The sequence below is a fragment of the Empidonax traillii genome, unplaced genomic scaffold (assembly GCF_003031625.1).
Source record: "Empidonax traillii isolate 1590-97213 ecotype Southwest subspecies unplaced genomic scaffold, ASM303162v1 scaffold352:size1026972, whole genome shotgun sequence".
NCBI lineage: Eukaryota > Metazoa > Chordata > Aves > Passeriformes > Tyrannidae > Empidonax > Empidonax traillii.
Window position 1 is genome coordinate 651,577 of NW_020955545.1, and position 20,862 is coordinate 672,438.

A 20,862-nucleotide genomic window follows, 5' to 3' on the forward strand; every position below is an offset into this window, starting at 1 on the left:
AAATCTGGGAATGCGGTGAAAGCATGCTATTGCTTGAACATCAAAGGATAGTAGACCTTTTTTGTGTAAACATAACAATAAAATAGTGGAAATTCAGGTAAATAAAAAAATTGAATACTGCTGTTTACACTAAAATGTTGTGACCGTTAATATTGTAAAAAAAGAGTATTAGAATCAAATAAGTGTATTGTACTGCTTCCCCACAATGTTCTCCAGCAGTATGCTGCTTGAGGATTTTTTGAGCCAGAGGACAACATGTATCTATTTAATTTTAAGACTTTTTTCTTTCATCAGTTTATTGTTTGAATATATGTATAGAGCAATTTGGAATAGAACTATACACTTTGACGGTTTACTTTGCAAACAGGGAAGTGTGTCCTTCAGAAAAGAATAGCTGGCATCTTCAGAATTTTAAAGAATTTTGCAAAAGAAAAAGCTTTTTCAGTATTCTGTTACGTGTATTGGTGCCAATAAAATATGCGACTATAGCAAACAATGTAACTTGAGATAATTAAATATTCAAAAGATATTCAGAAAAATTCTTTTTATAAATAAAAAAAAAAAGAAAGAGATGAAGAATCTTTGGCAGGAATATATAATTTTCAGCCAGTAACTGGCTTGAGTGATTCCCCTAGTTTATTTTGATAAAGTACAGATAATCAGGTCTTAAAACAAGCTAAAGGGATCAGACTGTAATAGTAAACTGTAGTAGCTCTCCATTAAGGGAGTTCCATAATTTTGTGAGAAACAAACTTCTACCTGCAGTATTGAATTTCTACAGAAATAATTCATCAGCTACTCCAGTCAAAATAACACAACATTTCCATTTCTGTGTGATGGTTATCATTTGAGTGAAACAAATGACCAGCAGTAAATGACTGCCTGTTCTTTGCTAGGTTGTTTATTATCATTATAACTTTTTTTGGTTTTCTCCTCTACTGAATGTGCTTCTCTAAAATTGAGGGAGAGGTTTCTGCTGAAAACTGAGGTCAAATAGTAGGAATTATGCAGCACTCCAAGTAAAAGGATTTTATTTTCCAATTGCACAAAAGTCTACTTGAGCTAAAAGCTTCTGTCTTTGTGGAAAGCACTGTCGTGTACATTAACTTGAGACTGAAAAACCTGTGAAAGTCAACCTGTGAACAGAGGTTGTTTGCACATAACACCTCATGTCCCTGAAGTTACTCTGATGTACCTTATCATGGCAGGCTAAAGTAACTATAGCTTGGTGTTCAGGAACTTGGATGACACCTGAACAAAAATGAGTATACATTGGGGAATGGGTGGGTATTTGGGATCACTGGATTTGTTCACGCTGTTGAAGAACAATTTGGTGTCTTCACTGATGAACAGATAAAGTACCTATTTTCCAGTACCACAATTCAGGAGGAGCTTTGAGGTGTGTATATTCCACATTTAGTCACTGATACCACCTTTGATGCACTTCAGTTTATGAAGACTTTTTGAAGGAGACAACTCTTGCCCAGGATTTGTCTGTGCATTGTCTTTATAGATACTTGTGTTGCTAGTCAGTGAAGGGAAAAGTGATTGTGTACAGATAACAAGGGGGTGTTTATGTGCATTGGGGTTTGTCAGAATTTTCAGATTGTTATCTCATTTGTATGCAATACAAATTTTTGTGCAATACAAATGAGGAATAGCTATAACATGGTCATAGTTGAGCTTTTCTAATAAGTAAAATCATACTTTAATGCAAACTTTTTAAAGGAGATAACAGACCTCTTTCAAGCCTTATTTTTGTCTAGCTTTATATCAACTGTAACACCACATAGAAAATGCCTACTGACAGTAATGAGTTTTGTAGAAGGTATGGCATTAAACTAATCAGGCCTTGTATTTGAACCAACATCAATCCCTCACTTCCTTTTTTGTAAAGACCTATTTTTGAAGATAAACTCTTTCGTTCTATTTGGAGAAGTGATAGCCAGGTGTTTCCAAGGGATAATTTTGTGGAAAAGATGACAATCTTGGTAAGATTGGGCTAACTTTACAGTTGTGTGTGGGGGCTGCAGGATGTTCTAGCTGGATTTGCAGTTTGAGTTCTGCCCTTTGGGAAGTTTAACAGTGGGTTACCAAAGCTTTCTGAGTTCCAGGAACAACACAAAATTTCTATGTGATTGTGAAGCTGTACAGGGTGGCGGTGTCCAGGCAAGGGGGTTCTGTGAGGGGAGGCCAGGGCTACCCCGTGCCGGACACAGCTGGTTCCAGCCGGCTCCGACCCACCCACCGCAGGGCACGGCTGAGCCCACAGACAAGGGGGTGCCTTGGCAGAACTCCTTTGAGAGAGGACTAAGAGAGCTCCTGAGAGAGGAGGGAACTAAAAGGAGTGACAACAGTGGGAACTCTAGAGTCAGAGGAGGAGGTGCTCTGTTGTTAAAGAAATGTTCCTGAAGGCCTGCAGCCCACAGAAAACACCCGTGGGGGAGAGGGAAGGAGCAGGGGACGACACTGACTGTAGACAGCCCTCACCACCACCTGGCACTGCTCCTTGTCTTACTGAAGAGACTGAGTGTAACCTGCAGCAATAGGAAGTAGGTGAAGTTGGGAGTGAATAAGAGGGTGTAAGGAAAGGTTGTTGTAGTTGCTTAGTGATCTCCCTGCTGTTGACCCATGAGCTCTTAGTCCCATGAGCTGTTCGTCCCATTTCATCCTGCTGAGGGGGGGAGTGAGGGAGTGGCTGTCTGGTGGATGTTTGGCTGCTAGCCAGGGTCAACCCACACAGAAAGCAGAAGTGATTCAGTCTCTGTCCAGTCTTACAGCAAGCAAAGGACCTAGTTGTTTTGGGGTTTTTTTAATGGATTTAAAGATTTTAAACAGTAGCTGAGTAAATTTGCCACAAAAAGGCCAAGATTATATGAGCACATGTTCTAGCCATGTCTATGTCTGAGATGTGTGCCTAATTATGCTTTATGTTCAGGTGGTCTGGAAGCTGTGCTAGTGTTATGTACCACCATTCTGAGCTGCAAGTAGGGGAAAGCTTAAGGATGCTGAAAAATAGACTTAAAATAAACAGTGTCTACCCAAAATGATGACTGACTAGGCAGGTGGCACCTTCAGCTCCTCCTAAAAAGCTCTGATACTTGTTTGTAGTAGGGTAGCGGGAGATAACAAAGCTGGCCAAGCAACATGCTTGCAGTTGTAGTGTTGGGAAGGGCATGGTATAGATTCACTTCCCTACTCTGTACGCAAGGTTGAGTTACATGCAAAGGATCTCTTTGTGTGGGGAATGTTGTAGAAAAGAACCTGAGCAACAGACAAATAGTTTAAAAACATTCTGTATTCTTAGTTTGTCTTTAAGAGCAATGCTTGTTCTTGTTGGGGGGTCATGAATGTCCTTTAAATGTGTTGAGGGTTTTTTTCCATAAAATAATACTTCAGAAATAGGATTCATTACTTTTAGCTAGTAAAAGGGGAGCATTCTTTAGTATCTCCAGTATCTGATTACTTTTGTTAATCAAAAAACCCTTTTTATGTCACAGTATTATAATCTTAAGGATTTGCTTTGCAGCAGTGTTTGACTCTGTAACTAACTCTTCTTGACCCAAGGAGACTATGGCCCCAGGCTGGCAAAATCCAGACTAGATATGGTAACAGTTTGGTTTGACATACTTGCACAGGATTAGCAAAAACTAATGCTTGATTTATGGTTTGCAACCTACTTAAAGGTTGCATATGGTGTGAATAAGTATGTAAATATGTAATTTGGAGACTCCCATTTAAACAGGTGAAATTTAAAAAGTAGTTTTGAGTCATCACTCATTTATGTAGTAAGAGTTGTTACTGTTCTATGTAGGACTGGCTGTTACAGATAGTCCCCTCAAATTCTGTCATGTGTAACTATTTTATCCTGGGTAGTTATTATCCCAGTATTGCTACTGCTTTTATGATTAAAGGATCTGAGTTATTCAAGACTGTTGCAAATTAAGTTTAATGTTTTCAGGGTCATGTTTGTTTTTCCAAACCTGAATAAAAATGGTAAAAAGGGGAAACTTGAAATTATTCAGAAGGAAATAACTCAAACATTTATACATCCTTGTAATTTAACATTGTCACTAATTAGCTCTTCATCATTAATCAGCCTGGGTAGGGGGGAGAAAAAATCAATGCAAGTACTTCCAGTTCAGCCATTTGGTATCATTGTTATGGAAAGAATTGAAAAATTATTCCACGCTAATTTTTAGTGGATTTTTTGAATTTGCAAAATTGTTCTTTATCTTTCTGTATTATTTATTTCTTTCCCTTTATTATCCCTAAAGTAAGCATCATCAATATCAGTTGGAAATTTTCTGACTTGTTCAAGAAAAAAAAAAGCAAAACAACTTTCTAATGTGTTTTCAAAACAAATTTATCACCTCCTGATGATGAAAACAACTGTGGTATAGCTTTTCAGAAGTGTCTTGAATGTTCAGAAAAGTAGTTTATCATAGATATCTAATATGATCAGTCATGCTGAATTCTTTGAGGTAGGGTATCTGAGAAATGTCAGTGTATAGTTAAATTACATATTTGCATACAGTATGTGTAGTTAAATTGCATATTTGAAACATAGAAGTAATTCTTGTTAAGGATGTCAGACACAACTGTGCTTTAAATGTTTGGGAATCAGTCCAACCATAGCTGCACCTCAGTGATAGACTTGGATCACCTGGGACCTTCTAGCAGATTTGTGGTGTAAGGAGGTTGATTGTGTCCACCTGACAAAGATGGTTTTATTTTATATTATTTTAACAGTTTTGTCTGGAAAAGGCTTTGCAGAGAAGGGGTTGCAGCACCAAACCAGCCAGAGTTGAAGAAGCGTTTGAATGATACTTTCAGGCACATGGTGTGAATCTTAGGGATGATCCTGTGCAGGAGTAAGAGTTAAGTTCAGTGATCCTTCTGGGTCCCTTCCAACTTAGCGTATTTTCTGATTCTGTGTTTTAAAGGGACAAATTGCCCCTAGGAAGGGAAGGCTAATGCTCTGTCTGTGCTGACTTATGGAGCTGAGTGTTGAAAAACCCAACAAAACAACAACAACCAAAAAGCCCCAACAAACCAAAATAAAAGAAAAACAAACACACTGAGCCATCTAAAAGTAGATTGCAACATCTGGAGACACTGTGACATCCTGGCCTTCTGAAAGGCTTTTTTCTGACTGTGGTTGGTCTCTGCTGTTGTCACTACTGAGCAGAAGAAATACAGTCTGGTATTTGGACTGTTGTCATGTAACCGGAGCAGAGATGTGTCTCTGTCACTCCTACAGAGCTACTTCTTGTCTGGTGAACACAGGAAAGGTTTATACTGTCTCTCTTGCATGTATTTTTAAATACCTTTTAAACAGGAAAGAAAGCCTACAAAAACAGACTGGTGCCATCACCACATGTAGTTTCCTGTACAACTAAATAGTTGGAAAGCTGGCCCTTGGCTCTTCCCTTCCCTTCCCCTCTCAGAAAGAAGCAGAGCAGGGATGAGCAGGCCCTGATGAGGCTTTAAAGGTGTGGCTTTCAAACTCCCTTTATCTTTGCATCCTGTAGAACAGCATAGGCTACCTTTAAAAGGTCTGCAAATGGGCAAACCACAGTTCTGTGGTTCTTTTTCTGTTGCTTCCATTACGGCATAATCAGCTTGTATCTCTCCATCCATCCGTCTTTTGTGATATGATTCTTAAATAAATAGTGTCTGCTCATGCTGAATGGGGATAAGTGTTTAGAATCTCTCATAAAATATCACTGTAAGTTGTGTCTTCTGAAGTTAGGGCAGAAGATTTGCCTGACACAGAAAATGTTTCTGGTGGAAAGAACTAACCCATGGAATAATTGCTTATTTGTAGCTGTTGCAAAATTTGGTGCAGTTTTGTTGGTTGTAGGATAATTTCAGTGTTCCACACCTGACCCTCTGTAAGGATTTTTGAGAATACTTATTGCCATAGTTGGAAAAACATTTGAGAAAATCTGTAGTGAGACCAATACTGAGGCAGATATTTTTTTCTTTTTCTGTTTTGTAGGTAGTGATGATGCAGTTGTGTCTCCAAGAAGAATTTACAAAGTGGATCTGCCTCCAGAGGGTTATGTTGCAGCTACTCCAGATGCTATTAGTAGTGCAGTTTCTGAAAACTCAGGCAGTAGTGCTGACTCAGCAGGTAAGTTTCTATGGCTGTGATAAATTTTTCTCAAGATAAACTTCTTAGCAACTCTTATCAAGTAGATTCAGACTACAACAATTAAGGATTTAAACTGTTGCTGCCAGTGGGTGTCACTGTTTTGCAACATAAGCAAAATGAGGGTGTACATCCCTATGGGTTCACCTCCCTCCTTAAGTGTTGCATGACTAGATTCGACATTTGGTTATAGCCGTGCAGTGCCACGGATCTTACTGAAGTTATGTAAAGTCTATCTGAAGACGAAGTCTTTAGCTCCTCCCACTCAAGTGACACATATATATTCATGTTATGCCTGCTTACAGTCATTTTTAAGGATAAATGTTAGATAAAACTGTTTTACTAAGTCTTACTCTTGATATTCTGAGAAACTGGGTAAAGACTCAACAACATTTCAGATTTACCTCTCTCAGTTAGAACAGACATTCATTCTTGGTGTTGGTGAGGGAGATACCAGTCCTTTAGTGTTGAGAGGCTTTCTGATGAAAAACTGTTACCAGGTAACTTCAGAACCAATATTTAATGTTGTCAAAGAATACAAGAGAAGAAGCACAGAATCTGTAAAGTGAGCCTCAAGGTTGCCTCAGTTAAGTACATGGTTTTCTGAATGCCATTGCCAGAATAAATTGATTCTGTCTGTCTTTAAAAAAAAAAAAAAATCCTAAGCTTAGACAAGACAAATTAATTTAGTTTTTTCAGTTGCTGTGTTCGTGTGGCTGTATGTTTTTCCAAACTGGTGTATCACCGTCATTTACTGCTAGGGGCATTCTACAGCAAAGAAAATATACAGGTTAGGAGCTGAAGTAAAATACCTGATAAGCAGCGGTTAGTAAAGTACTGTATCTGTTTCAGCCTGGAGACTGCCTTAAATTTAAGGAAAACCTCAAATATAACCTGCAGATACAGAAAGGCAAATGCTGCTTGCCTCTGCAAACAGGACCCACAGGGGTGAATTGGAAATTGGGTCTGCACTTTGTTCTGAACTCCATTCAGAGTCTGGATACAAGTAAAGGTATCAAAGTAGCTTAAGAGACTGAAGCAAAATGCAGCGTGATTGGTGGTGCATCAAGAGTGTTCTTCCTTGGTATGAAGTGGTTTAAAGACCATTTTTTGAGTGACAAAGAAGTAACTTTATCAGAGTAACGTAAGAGCAGATCTTGATACCATTTGGATAATGGATGGAAAGGTGTTGTAATGTACAGCTTCGAGGATGCACTTTTCTCTGTTGTACAGGATTCATGGTCAGAGTCCAAAAGCTGTTTGTAGGTGATGCTTAAATTTGTTTAGTCGCACAACTGTCTTTGGGCACTTCACTGGGTTTGTTTCCCAGCATGTCGTATTCAAGCTGCTTATTCTGATCTCCTTGCATGCCATATAATCTCAGTTTATTATTTGGTGTTCTTTCCTTTTAGGTATTAGAGGGATGTTTCCCCTTTTGTCTTTTGCTAATAAGACTAAATGAAGTCTCATAGTACTTTGTAGGTAAATGGACCTATAACATTCAGTTTTATACTGGGACTTACGTTGCTTTTAAATGAAACACTAGAATACAGACCTCTGAACACTGCTGCAACCTCCTTATTAAGGTATTAGCCTGGAACTTTTGTGGCAAATTTACTCAGCTGCTGTTTAAAATCTGTGTGTAAATCAGACTGTACATGGTGCATATTAGATGTTGATATATTGCATAGCAGTTAAGCAGAACAGCATTTAGGATTGCATTATGTTGTCTCTTTTTAAAGTCATATAAATACTTGGCCTGGTTTTACAGTGGATAGAATATTGAACAATGGCTCATTTTTTAGATGCTGTCTTTTCCTTAAGGATTTCAAAGCAAACGTATTCAACCATGATACCAAGTAGAGGTCTGATGTTGTGTAGCAACAGTATAGACTGTTGGATGGAGAGCTCTTTTAGCTGATCCCAGTTTCAGTGTTCAGAAAGAGTAGGTTTTGGACTTCAGCCACTTTTTCAACAGTTAACAAATGGATCTGGAATTTTGGGAGACTTATTTTTGGATTGGTTTGTTATTTGACTTTGCAGTTTATCATGGAATCAAGAAATAATAAGTTTGAAGTGAAGTTTTTTAACCGGTGATTCTGCTTGCATGGTAGATGTGACTATAAATGTCATTCTTGCCAGGTATTTGCCCAATTTGATCTTAAAAACCTCCTCATAAGGAGGTTTTTTTTACATGCTCTTTTCTGCTTGCTCTGATGTTTCACTACCCTTTAATATTAGATCTTTCTTTTTGCAGTTTAGACCCTTATTACTTGTTTTGCCTAAATACAGATTGCAGAATTGGAGATCTGTGCTAATCTTGCAAGGTTGAGGGTTGTGGTTAACGTTACTCCTGTGTATGTCATTTATAGTATTTAATTTATGCAGATACATAAAACCTATTGCAGGATGAGGTCTGTGATTTCAGGCAGTGTTCATAAAATCCAGAAGGAACAGTTTAGGCAATCACACCATGAACTGCTTAGTTGGCTCACTAGATTTAGTTGTATATCCCTTATTCAGATCAGGTCTTGAAAGGATAAATGAAAGCTCAATGAGAACCTTTGACACCGAAGGAAGAAGAGGGAGTGTACATGACCGAATGTATGAATGTTCCCTCTATATAAAATAAAACTAGTTTTTTAGAATTGTGGAATTGTCCCAGGTATTCCCAAAGAACCAGCTCCATAAGGCAAAGTTCAGATCTGGTGTTTTAGTCCTGATACTATCTATATGATATATTTTGAAGGCGAACAGGTAATCTGCTCTGTTTCCTAAAAAGCTGAGTATGTTGTGTATATGCTGGGTAACAAAAGGTTCCCATGTTATCCTTCTCTAGTCTTTGAGCCCAGAATTAAGGGAAATAAATGATGTGGAAACTCAAAAAAAAAAAGTAATCTGACTCAAAAATAATTTCATTGTTTATCAAAGTTGTCATGAAAATAATGTGACTGTTTTAGGATTTAAATTTTTCAGTTGCAATTTACTTATATATCAGTGTGATTTGCTGTGTCTTCTCAATATATTAAGCAAACAAAATCTGAGTCTATCTAATAACAAGATCGTCAAGAGGGGTAGATGTGCCATGGCTGATATTTTATTGCATTCATCTGTGAAAGAATGAAGTAATCTGTCATTAGAATATGAATGTAGCCATCAACTGATTTTGAGAAATTGTTTAAAAGTTAAAGTTAATTAAAATTATAAATTAAAACAATTTCTTGTCATCTCCAAAATATTTTTTGGGTTGTTCATTACTGTTATTCTTTAAACTAGTTCCATTATGATTGATACTGTGTGATTCTCTTACACATTTCCCAGAGGTGAGGAGAATAAAGCTGCTATTCCATGTTTGTTTCTTTCATGTAAGCAGATGAACCTGTAGTAATGAGAAGAAAAATCTAAGAGTCTTCCTTATCTTTCAAGAAAATAATGAACATTACATTTATCCAGCATTCTTGGAATAATAAATTAGACTTGAGCATCTAATTATTAAAAACTCCCTGGACTGTTTTGTATTAATTGAGTCACTATGACAGTGTGATTTTGTCAGCCTTCTTTTGATTGAATTGAGTTACAAGAATTAGACAGTCAGGGGAGCAAATAATCCAGAGAATTTCTTATGTTTTTCATATGATTTTCCTACTGACCTTGGTATGTGTTAATGCACTGCTAACTTGTTTAGCAATAGACTTTATACGTTTGGCAAAAGCATTAAAATGTATAATTTTCAAGCTACAGATGAGTTATTATCCATCAAATTCTGGTTGTAAGTCCAGTATTCTCATATCTTAAAGTTCATAAATTGGAGATAAAAATTAATTTATTTTTATTATCTGTTTATTGAGAAATGCTTCTTCAAGAGTAGTCACTTGAAAGATCCACCATCATGTTTAAAAGGGTGTTCTATATGAAAGGAGAATCCAGAAAACTTTAGTTATGTGTCCCTTAACTTTCTGAGAAGCAGTACTTTTGTTTTGGTTTTTACTTTCATAAGATGAAGTAAAATTGTGGTGATTTTACTTATTTCAAGACAGGTAAAACAATAGGAAACACTATCTTACATTAAAGTATGAATGCTAAAAATGTAACCTTATTCCTTCTAAAAGATAAACTCATTGATTTTATTTCTCCAGCTTTGCTTCTCCTTGGAAACTGTAATTGAAGCTATGATAGTAGAATATAATATATAAAGTTATTTTATTTGTGCACAGAACACTGTGCTGGATTATAATTTCTCTCAGAAGTGCTTTAATATTAAATCCATATTTTTATGTAGCATCACAGATCGGTACTTGGTGTCTCTTAGATTCATGGCAGAGCAAATTCCTGCCCCAGAGGCTGTAGAAGATGAAAACTGTGCATGCAGGAGTTCAGTAATACACAGGAGTTGAGGGCACCTGGAAGAGCAGATAAAGAGAACTCGAAGAAAAACATTCTTAGGATTTTTTTTCATTTTTAATTTGATAACCTGTTCTTTTTGTTCTTGTAAAGTCTCACTCATTTTTCCTTCGTAGTTTGGAACCACAGTGTAGTGTTCATCTGATACTACCCTGTTGTTACTATCTTCATAACAACCTTCCATCTTTTGGTGAAGCCTGTTAGATAGACTGATGCCTCAGAGCTTTTGACAGAAGGAGCAAGACCTGGCTGAGCTTTGTCCAACCTCCTAATGGGTCGGCTATGAGATGGAGTTCTAGTTAGGAGGAAGAATCCAATTTGGATGCTTCATTCTCATGCTAAGAAGTCAAGTTAGAGAAAGAGAAGCAAACAACTGATTTTTTTTTTTTTTACCTATCTTTTGACTGTTGACAAATCTGAAATAATGTGAAAAGTGATACTTCTGTGGGGCACTTCTTCACCTGGTTAAATTTGCGTGTTGGTTTCAGGCTTTGCAATTCTATATGATAAAGGCACATGAGTTACTTGTTAATATAGCTGCCCTTTTGCTTTTTTTGTTTTTGTCAGAAAGGGTAATACTGCAAAGAATCCCTACTGGTGCTGCAAGAGGTCTAAGGTGAAGGAATGAAGTTAGAGATCTGTCTCATTTACATACAAGTAAATTAGTTATTCAAGTGAGACACATACCAGGAAATTCTTAGCATTGTCGGTGTAGAATAACATTGGGGAGGGGTCCTTAGCCAGCCTTGTAAAAGCTATTACATTTCTTGTATTTGATTTTGCTGGCAAAAATGTTTGCACTTTCTAGTCATCAAAAGATAGTTTTGGTTAAGGCGTGATCAGATAGTCTCTGACGTCTGTAGTGTCTTGATTCACTTAAGGTTTAAGGCAACCATTTTAGGAAGTCTTAATGGTACTTAAGCTTATATTTGTTGTTAAGTTGTTCTAGTGTGAATCATGTGTTGACTACTTAGGTTCTTGGCAAGTGGTTTGGAATGCAATACATTACAGAGCTGATAACACACCGAGGGAACAATGTATATTAAGCAGCTAAGGCCAGCAGCACACTTTCTTCACTGGCAGGTAACACCAATGAAACGTCACCATTGTGAATCTTTTTGCAGCCTTCAAATTAGAGGAATCATTAGACCGTGTAATTTAATCTTCTTTACCTGCTAGAGAGGTCTTACCCCATATTGAGCTCAGCAGTTTGCATTTAAAAAAAGAACCAACCAAACCAAAAAAAAAACTGTTCACATTTCAGAGATGTCACAGAGGCTCCACTACTTTCTGGTGCTACAGTTAATAGGCCTCATTCTTATCAAAACCAAAAAAAATACTTCAAAATTGCTTTTTTTTCAGCCTTCCTCCATTTAAAGAGCCATATTTAGCAGTATTTTCTTACCAAAAAGAAAAACAGGGATCAAGTCACCATCAATCTTTTTCACTTAGAGGTTCACTTGTGTATTGCTCTAGGATGTTTACTTCAATCCTCAAGCCTCTTTTGTAGCTCTTTTAGGTATCTTCCTTTTCACAGCATCCTTTTAAGAATATAAACTCCAGTACTGCTGTAGTATTTGTTTTTTCAGCAAGGCCGTGTGTTGATACAATATTGTATGGGCCACTCACTTAAGAGTTGGACTTGATGATCCTTGTGGGTCCCTTCCAACTCAGACTGTTCTGTGGTTCTATGTAATACAGTCTTTGTATTTCTATCCACAACTCTGGGGTTTGGTTTTGCTTTTAATAGATAAGAACATTGCATTAATGTTTTTCTGCCACAGCATTTCAGCAGGAGCTCCTGTTACTTGATACACTGATATCCTGACCATGCTTAAAGCCTGTGGGGTTTAATGTCTGGTGTTTTTTTGTTTGGTTGATTTTGTTGGGGTTTTTATTAGAACCCAAGTCGTGCTTATATATAACTTTACTAATTTCATTGTTTTTTTCAATATCAACAGTAATTTTAGTGTTAATCACTGATGAAATAGCCAAGCCAGGTGCAAGCTTCCTGCCAGTTCCCACAACAGGCTTTTGGGCTTTTTTAAGTTGTCTTAAACCACACCTCAGAATCTCAGTACTGTGAGTTCATAGACTGTATATGTTGCAAGAATAGGGTATCAAAAGCTCTAAGTATTTCTTTTCCCCTATTAATAATTTAGATCTTACATTTGCCGTTATAGGAGTTACATACCATGTGATTAAAGCATGTCCCAGCATCCCAATTACAACAGATTGCCCAGAATTCTTTACCCTTTAAGAAACTGATATTGTATCAAAGTTTTAGATGTGTTTTCAAATCAGTCAGAGGGTGGGGCAGTAGAAAAAAGTTAAAAGAAATATTTCATTTTAAAAATCTTCTTTTTCTAATTCCACACCATTCATATACGCAGTTATCTCAGTGATGTTACAATATACATTGTTTGCTTAGTACTACTTAACTGTAAATCAAAATGTTTGACAGTGCTCAATGACTATTATTACCTATTTTAAATAAAATAGTTCAAGAAAGCACTCAACATGAAACAAACACTTCTTGAAGACAAATGAGTTTAAGAACACTTATAATTGCTTTTCTGAATCTTATATCTGAAAGAAAAAGCTATGAAAAAACCCTCCTATGAATCAGGTGGTTTTATAGTGTGTTCTGTCACGTGCTCGTGGATTGACTTGTGGCAACTTCTGTGTGGAATATCCAAAGCTGATAACAAGACAAACTGTGGGAATTGTGGCACTTTAAGGGTAAAAATTGTGCGTTTGCCAACAAAGAGTAATAAAATTCTTCCCACATTTATTTTTTTTTAATGGAATAACAAGCCCATTAAAGGATTCTTACAGATAAAAATCCTGTCTAATTTAGGACTTCATAAAGTATGCCTGAATAATGAAAGATGCCAAAGTACAACTCTTAATATAATAGTGTTTTGCAATACAGATGCACCAAAACATATTTCAAATGATGACATGAATAAGTGAACATTATTAATATGCAAGTGTGCAGATTTTTCTTGTAACTAGCTGAAAAAAAGAGTTTTTCTGTTTCACTTCAGCTACTTCTTAAACTCATGCTGTGAGGTTTGCTTCTCTTTCCTCCTTTTCCTTAGGCTTGTTAGCACGGGTATTTCCTTTTCTAGTAAGAATGTTATAGCTAAGTCATTTCTTAAATTTCTATTACTGAATTCTGCTAGTTAATTTTGGGTGTTCTGGTTTTTAATTCTCTGACAGTTTGAATGTCACTGTTTAGTATTAAAACAATATATTTGTGCATGATAAAATTTTAGGTGATACCATTCTGTAGTTTAGCATTGCCCTTGCAGAAATTAATGTATGACTTCCAGTTTGTGAATGGCAGATTTTCCTGAGCTCCCAACAGCTTCAGGAAGTCTCATGTGTTTGTCATCCTCAGAAAGCAAGCTGTAGCAACAATAAAATCTCTGTTAAGGCTGTTCCTATAAGCCATTCCATGGTGTTGTGGTGTTTATAGATTAATCATTAACTTGGAAGAAGAGATATCTGGGAGATTAAGGAACTTCCTTCTCTACAGCCTGTTCCTTCTTCAGCTTGAACATACTTGATGTTTTGGAACCAATTACAGTGAAAGATGCCACAAACAAATAGAGGTGTTGGACAGTTGTAGCTGAAGAATCTGTACTACCGATGTCTTCTCCTTGAATATCCTCTCTGCAGACCTTGTATTTGTTGATAGATGCAATGACATTCTTTCATAGATAGTATCACCACAGTTTTATTTCTGAAATTGAATAAGATTGGAGAACCATTTTTGTTTTCAGAGCTCAGATAAAGTATTTAATCATTTGTTATCTCTGGCTTAATTTTTAAAAAAATAAAAATCTAGGTCCAGTAATGTTGGTATTTACACTGACGTTGTTATCAGTTGGCTTGCATCATTGGAATTAAATTAAAGGTTAAGAAAGACTTAAATCAATTTCTCTAATACTACTTTGGAAAATCTTTAAATCCTTTTCTATCTGAACAGGAGAAGGTTTCCTTTTTAAAGTATCACATGATTTAAGAGTTGTCCAGAATTCTAGTTTTGTGATTAACTTTTAACATAACGTAATTTCAAGGAATTAAGAGTATGCTTGGAAGAAGATGCTTGCTGATGTACTTGATCTGCAAAAGCTAGCTGACTAGTGTGATCACAACTTTTTGGAAATCTTTCTAGTGTACTACATGTGATACAAATGATAAACATTTGAGGTAGGTGTAGCTCGGGCAGGCACTTCCAGGAAAACATCTCCAGACCACCAGTATTCTCTAGCAGTGTTACAAGCAATTTCGGTGATCTGGCAAGCAGCCATCTAGAATGGGGTAATCACCTCTGTTGATTTCACAACATGCAAGTCTGAACTCTTGAAGGAGAGAGGGAAATTTAGCAAGAAATTCCCCGCTGTCCACTGAGGGTTTTAAACACAGGATTGGGCTATCAATTTAAACAGTAAGTGTGAATCACTAGTTTAGGTTTATATACAATGTAGAAACCAGTAATTTCTAACTACCAATGTCTGTAATTATTTACATCTTCTAAATGCCGATATAACGACAAGCATATGGAAGTATTGCAGAGCGTATGGTATGAATCAGGAGATTTTAATGTCACTGAAGTCTTCAGTAGTTCTGGTGTGGTAGTTTCTAACATGAAGATGTTGGTAGACAACCCGTCGAAACAAACAAACAAACAAAAACTCACAACCCCCAAAAAACCTCTGAAAAATGTCTAAGAGGGGAATGGAAAAGAATTGTGCCCCAGATACTTAGTTAACATTTGTGTGTGGTGTTAGGAAAGGGTATAAATACTGAAAATTTATTAAGAAAAAAATCGAAGTACATGCTAATGTTGGTACACTTGTAATGATTTACTTTAGCCATGGCTTCATGGCTAGAGGCTTTAAAGGTTTATTAAAGATCTTTGGTTTATATTTCTATAATTGTAAATGAAGTACGTGTACAGATGCTTTATTAGTTTCTTTTTGCTTCTGAAAAAGCTTCAAGTATTTCAATAAGAAAAATGTAGCTTTGAAATGAACTCTCATTCCTGTGTGTTTCTGTAGTGCAGAAAACAACATACTCCTAGTCCTAGTTTATGCCTTTACATTTTAACAGAGGAAAGATAATGCTGGGTTGGAACCCAGAGTGCAGATGTGTGCTTAAGCAGAGTAAGATCTCGCCAAAAAGTGCATGTTCAATGAGACATGTTGACTCTGGCAGTTACCTTCACTTTCCTGGGGTTCTTGTCCTTCAGTTTTCTTTATTCCTCTCTGATGCAATCAGTTTCTCAGACTGAATCTGCTCTTGTTACATGTCCATAAGTCTGAAAGTAATTTGATTAAAGTAGGTTCAGCTAGTCAGGTGATCATATCTGATAGGAGGAGGTGGAATTAAGGCCTTTATCTCTGACTTTTCCTTGCTTTTTGGTTTTTGGGTTTTTTTTTTAAATTGCAGTGATGACAAACATTTTTGTTGAGCATCCTCTCCTCTAATGCATGAGCCTCACAGAATGAAGAGGCACTGGCCTTCTATTTTCTTCTCTTTCTTGACTGCATATCATTTTTCTCTTCCTGCTCCCCACCCACTGAGTCAATTCTCCCCTCTCAGCAGGAGCGTGCTCTCCCTTTCTCCCTCTTGAAGCAGGCTTCCTGTTGTCATAGGCACAGTAAGGAACTGATGGGAAAGGAAAAGAAATAGAGAAGAGCATCAACAACCACCTTAGATCCCAGCAAAAAGACAGCACTGTTGTATTTCTGCCTCACTTGAGCAGACACTGCTTGACTACTTTCATCTCCTTGTTTCATAATGGAAACATAATCAAGACATGAGCTTTTGTAGGTAAATCATCATGGATGAGCTGAGTAAAGTCAGTAGGGAGCTGGATGAAGGGGAAAGGCAGAAGACAGCTTGGGCTCTGTCTCTTTAAGTGCTTCATTGTTCTGAATCTCAGCTCATCACATGTTAAAGCAGGAAATTTGATTGTTTTGTAGATGTTGAGATGTTTCTGATCACTCTTAGTATACATGATTTTTTCATTTTGGCTATCAGTTATATAGTTGGTTCCATATAAAATTATAACCTTCTCTGCTCTGCTATTGCCTGTGAACCTGTTAATATTGAATCACAACAATGTGTTACTGTCCTATGTGTCAGGATCCAATATCCACCAATAAACAACACAATTGTTGAATATTAAGCAGGGGAATGTGACCCTGGCTCATCCTCTTGCTGTAAAGGGCCCATGTTACTTTTTCTTTCCAGCAAGACTTGTTTCAATGCAGTATATTTTCAATTTTCCCATTCAAAATAAAATAGGGAGCAGGGGAAGAGGAAAGCCTTTTGTAGGAATAGAAATTCTGCATTCACATTACCTACTGTTTAAATACTCTTGACAATGTAAGAGTAGAAAACTTGTTTCTAACATGCAGGGGCCCAGAATCAGTATGGCTGGGTAGACAAGGAAAATTAAGACAGCAGGAAAAAGACTGTTTGTAATATTAACCACGTCTTTGATGTAAGCATTTTATACGACATACAGATGTGTGATGGTATCTGATGTTGAAAGTCAGAATCAGGCCTACCTCACAGCTTCATTTTATTGTTATTCTTTTGTAGCAGTAGTTGTAATTTATGGCAACTTGTAGGCTTACAGCCACACATTAATACGGCTTTCAGTAGGCTGTCTCCATTCAGTCTACACTTGGGAAATTCCTTGATCTCATATCCTTTGCCTTTGATTACTGCCCTCTGCAAAGGTTACAGGTAGCAGTCTTTTAAAGTACTGAACAACCCTCAGTACAACTGTAACCTTTGCCAGGGAAGCTTTGAAAATCATCCTCCATCCGTCTCCTGTTCCCATTACGTTTGCTAAATAATTTTATTTGCTAGTTTCATGCTATTTTCCTTCCATTTTATCCCTGCAAGTTGGTTCATAATTAGACTTCAAAAAACTAACAAGGCATAATTCATCAGAGCCTTCTGTTTTGTAGGCTGTTGGAGAGAAAGAAAACCCCTTCCATCACTGTAGACGCAGGATTGCTCAGTAGTACAGGGTGTGTGTTGCCCATGCTGTGCTTCAGCCTTACTCACCCTCTTGCTTTCCAGCCATCTGTGGAGGGTGGAAAAAAAATGGATGTTGCTATAGAAAAAGACAGAAATACCAGCATACACAAATGTATTGCTGAAATCTAGTCAAAATGCACTCCAGGCAATCTAAGTGCATTCCAAGGATCCCCAGTTTCTTTGAACAGCTTGTTCTGGCTGACCAAAGCTGCTGCATCTCTGTACCGGTAGTTTCATTTCCCAGCTGCTTTGGCAGTGTGCAGCTGTGGGGCAGGGATAAGGGCAAATAGGCAGTCTCTCCTGATACAGAACAAATCACTTCCAACAGCTGCACCTCTGGCTGTATCCAGCTGACAGTGCTCCATCTCACAGACTCTGCTCAGACTCTGGGCTGGTATAACCAGCACAGCTCTACTGGCATGACTGACTCTGCTAGTTCGCAGTTAGCCGAACATCTCACTCTGTAGAGTTAGCTGGCCTTCACTGATGTGTGGGACACTGCCAACATCTGTCACTTTCCTTCTTTCCTTGATGCAGATAGTTTAAACAGTTGCCTTGAAAATCCAGTCTTGGTCTAATGGCAGGTGAAGTTTTGTGTGAATTCATACCTGTTCTGCCTACATCTGTGTTTTTCCGTAAGAACTGAGTGACCTTACTTTCTCAAAGCTGTTTATTTCTGAGTGAGTTGATGATATTTGGAAAAGACTTACATAAAGCTCACCCAAGACACTCTGCGTCTTGCTGTGGAGTAGGAAAGAATTCAGAAACAGTTTTATGCAACTATTTTTGCTTCGTTGGGCTGATGATACCAATTTTCCACTAACCTAATTGGATAAACATGAATGAAAGGTTTCTCTAAGTTGATTTTTTATTTTAATTAAAATAATTTGTAAACGTTCAGAATACTGAGAGAATGCAACATAAACTAATTCACTGATAAGTCCAACTTGTTCAGTACTCTAAGGTGTGTAGAACAGGATGAAAAATGCCATGTGAGCTAAAGTCCTGACTGTTCAAAACAGGTTCTGCTAGTTTAAATCTGTTTGGTACATTACTCTCAGTGAGTGTTGTGGTAATGGTATTTTGGAACAGGAGCATGATGTGACACTGAACTGGATATCAGCATCTTGCACACCAACCCATTTTGTTGCTTTGCTTTTCACTCACAAATAGCCATTGTGACGAATGCTGAGGGGATAGGGAGAGGGAACCCCAGAGCAAGAGGCCTTTCCTTTTACCCCTTGCTCCGAGGGGGAGCGTGCCCTCCCCCTGGCCCTGCCACCCCGCGGCACCTCATGGCCCCACAGAAGAGACCAGGGCGCCAGCAGCCAGGCAGGAGAGAAGCAGGCAGAGAGAGATTTTATTGTTCTGGTATCAGGTTAAATACCTTTGGAGGGGATCACAAAGTGACCAGTGGGAGTTCAAGAGGTCTTACAAACAACCCATGATAACAAAGGGTTAACAACAGTACACAATAGGTGAGCTTCCAGGTATCTCTTGGACATTCCAAAGATACAGTGAGGGATCTTGGGAACAAGAAGGGTTACACAAAGGGTTACAATCACCATCTTGGAAGCATGGTCACTTTAAACAATCATTACAACTTCAGCATACTTTATATCCTAAAAGCATACTGCAACACCATTGTACTGTCACAATGCCAGATATAATATTGGATAAAACATTTGTTTTAGTAGCTGTTAGCTTTGTTTTTTGTAGCTTGGCATCTGTAATGGTTGCCACACCTTAAGGAGAGCCTAGCACACATTTAATAAAAAAGATGCATCTTTAATGCACAATGAGCTTAATTCCTTTCACACTTCTATCTTAAATTCAGCTTTAGGTACTTTTTTATTTGGATGTCTTAGGTTTGCAGTGTGTTCACAAACCGTTCCATTTGGTTTATATTTAGGTATGCTCTCAACTCCAGAAGTATATCAACATTTCTTGAGATTTTACAAATGGACATATCTTTTGTCAGTCAGGACAAATAAATATCTCTACCTAATTTTTTAGTTACTGTCTTTCTGAAGATGAGAGTTACAAGCCAATATTTTCTACTACATATGTTTTATATCTATAGAATGCTTCGTTATTCCCATTATCAAACAACGTGGAAGATAAAATTTCCAAAAATTACAAAGGTATGCAGCATTTAGTTGATAGGAAAGTGATTTGCTGTAAAACTTTATGAAAAGTGGATATTAATAAATACAGCAACTATGTCTCTAGTTACTCAGCTAGCTTTCTAGAGGAAGCAGCAAATACAGCGAAGATGTCTTAAGTAGTTCTTGTGCCCAAGTGTGGCACCTGTTCTTTTCCAGCCTTCATTCAATATACTAAAAGGACTTAGTTTACTGAATGCTCAGATCTATGTGCTTCTCATATCACAAGCTATGTAAAATAGTAAAGATTCTGCTGTGGAAGCCCAAACATACGCAGACATGAGCGAAAATATGCATATAGTAATAGGGTTGATATTGAGACAGTGCTGATAGATCAGCACAGAGAGGCAGCAAGTGCTGCGGGCTCCAGACTGGTCTGCAGGTCTGTAACACTTCATACCCTGATCTGCTGCAGTACACCACCTCTGTGCATGGGCCTGGGGTTTTTTTCACAGCTCTTCACTGAAGCATATGAGAATACTCTACCAAACTGCTTGTGTAGTTAGAAGAGCGAGGCATCTCGTGACGTTACAGTAAGTGAATATAATAAAGTCTGGCAAGGATCATACTTTCTGTTTGGAGAAGGCTGTCTCTTTTTATTTGAGCCTGGAAAGGGAAGTGAGTATTATGGTAACTTGTACATGGCAGTTAAATACCTTAGCTGAACTGTGGCATTTTTACTGAAAAGAACATAATGTCTATCCTCGTTCTTCTGCCAGAGAAAAAAATGATTGATTCTTTTGTTCGGTACTTTTTTATACACTGTGGAGGAGAGAAATACTAATTTGTGCCTGTTACAGCTCCTTAAGAAATAAAAATATATAGCCTTAGGATAAAAGAGAAGACTTAAAATAATGAACCAGTGATACAGATTTTCCACTTGCATCTCAGGATCCACATTAAATCTTGTCTTTTTTTGCCAGCTTTTTTCATCCTGGGAAAAAATGCCAGATTTTCTTGGCATCTGCTTTCTCCTTTGCAGCACTTGCCAATGGAAATCTTGCATTTATCTCCATTTCTAACTAGCTGTTTCTTGAGTAGGGTGTGCAGGTACCTGGTGAAGTAAGT

The 20,862-nt window shown here is 37.5% G+C and overlaps 1 protein-coding gene across 4 annotated transcripts in view; it reads left to right on the plus strand.

Annotated features, from left to right (window-relative positions):
- The window catches only part of ERICH1 (glutamate rich 1), a 68,124-nt gene that overhangs the window by 23,398 nt on the left and 23,864 nt on the right, over positions 1 to 20,862 (plus strand). For 3 of the 4 annotated variants that reach the window (XM_027892437.1, XM_027892438.1, XM_027892436.1), the window contains exon 3: positions 6,005 to 6,139. In XM_027892437.1, the coding sequence (XP_027748238.1) occupies positions 6,005 to 6,139 (135 nt within the window). Of the gene's footprint in view, positions 1 to 4,838; positions 4,881 to 6,004; positions 6,140 to 20,862 lie in introns of those variants that run through there. The other variant, XM_027892440.1, reaches the window with a different exon arrangement.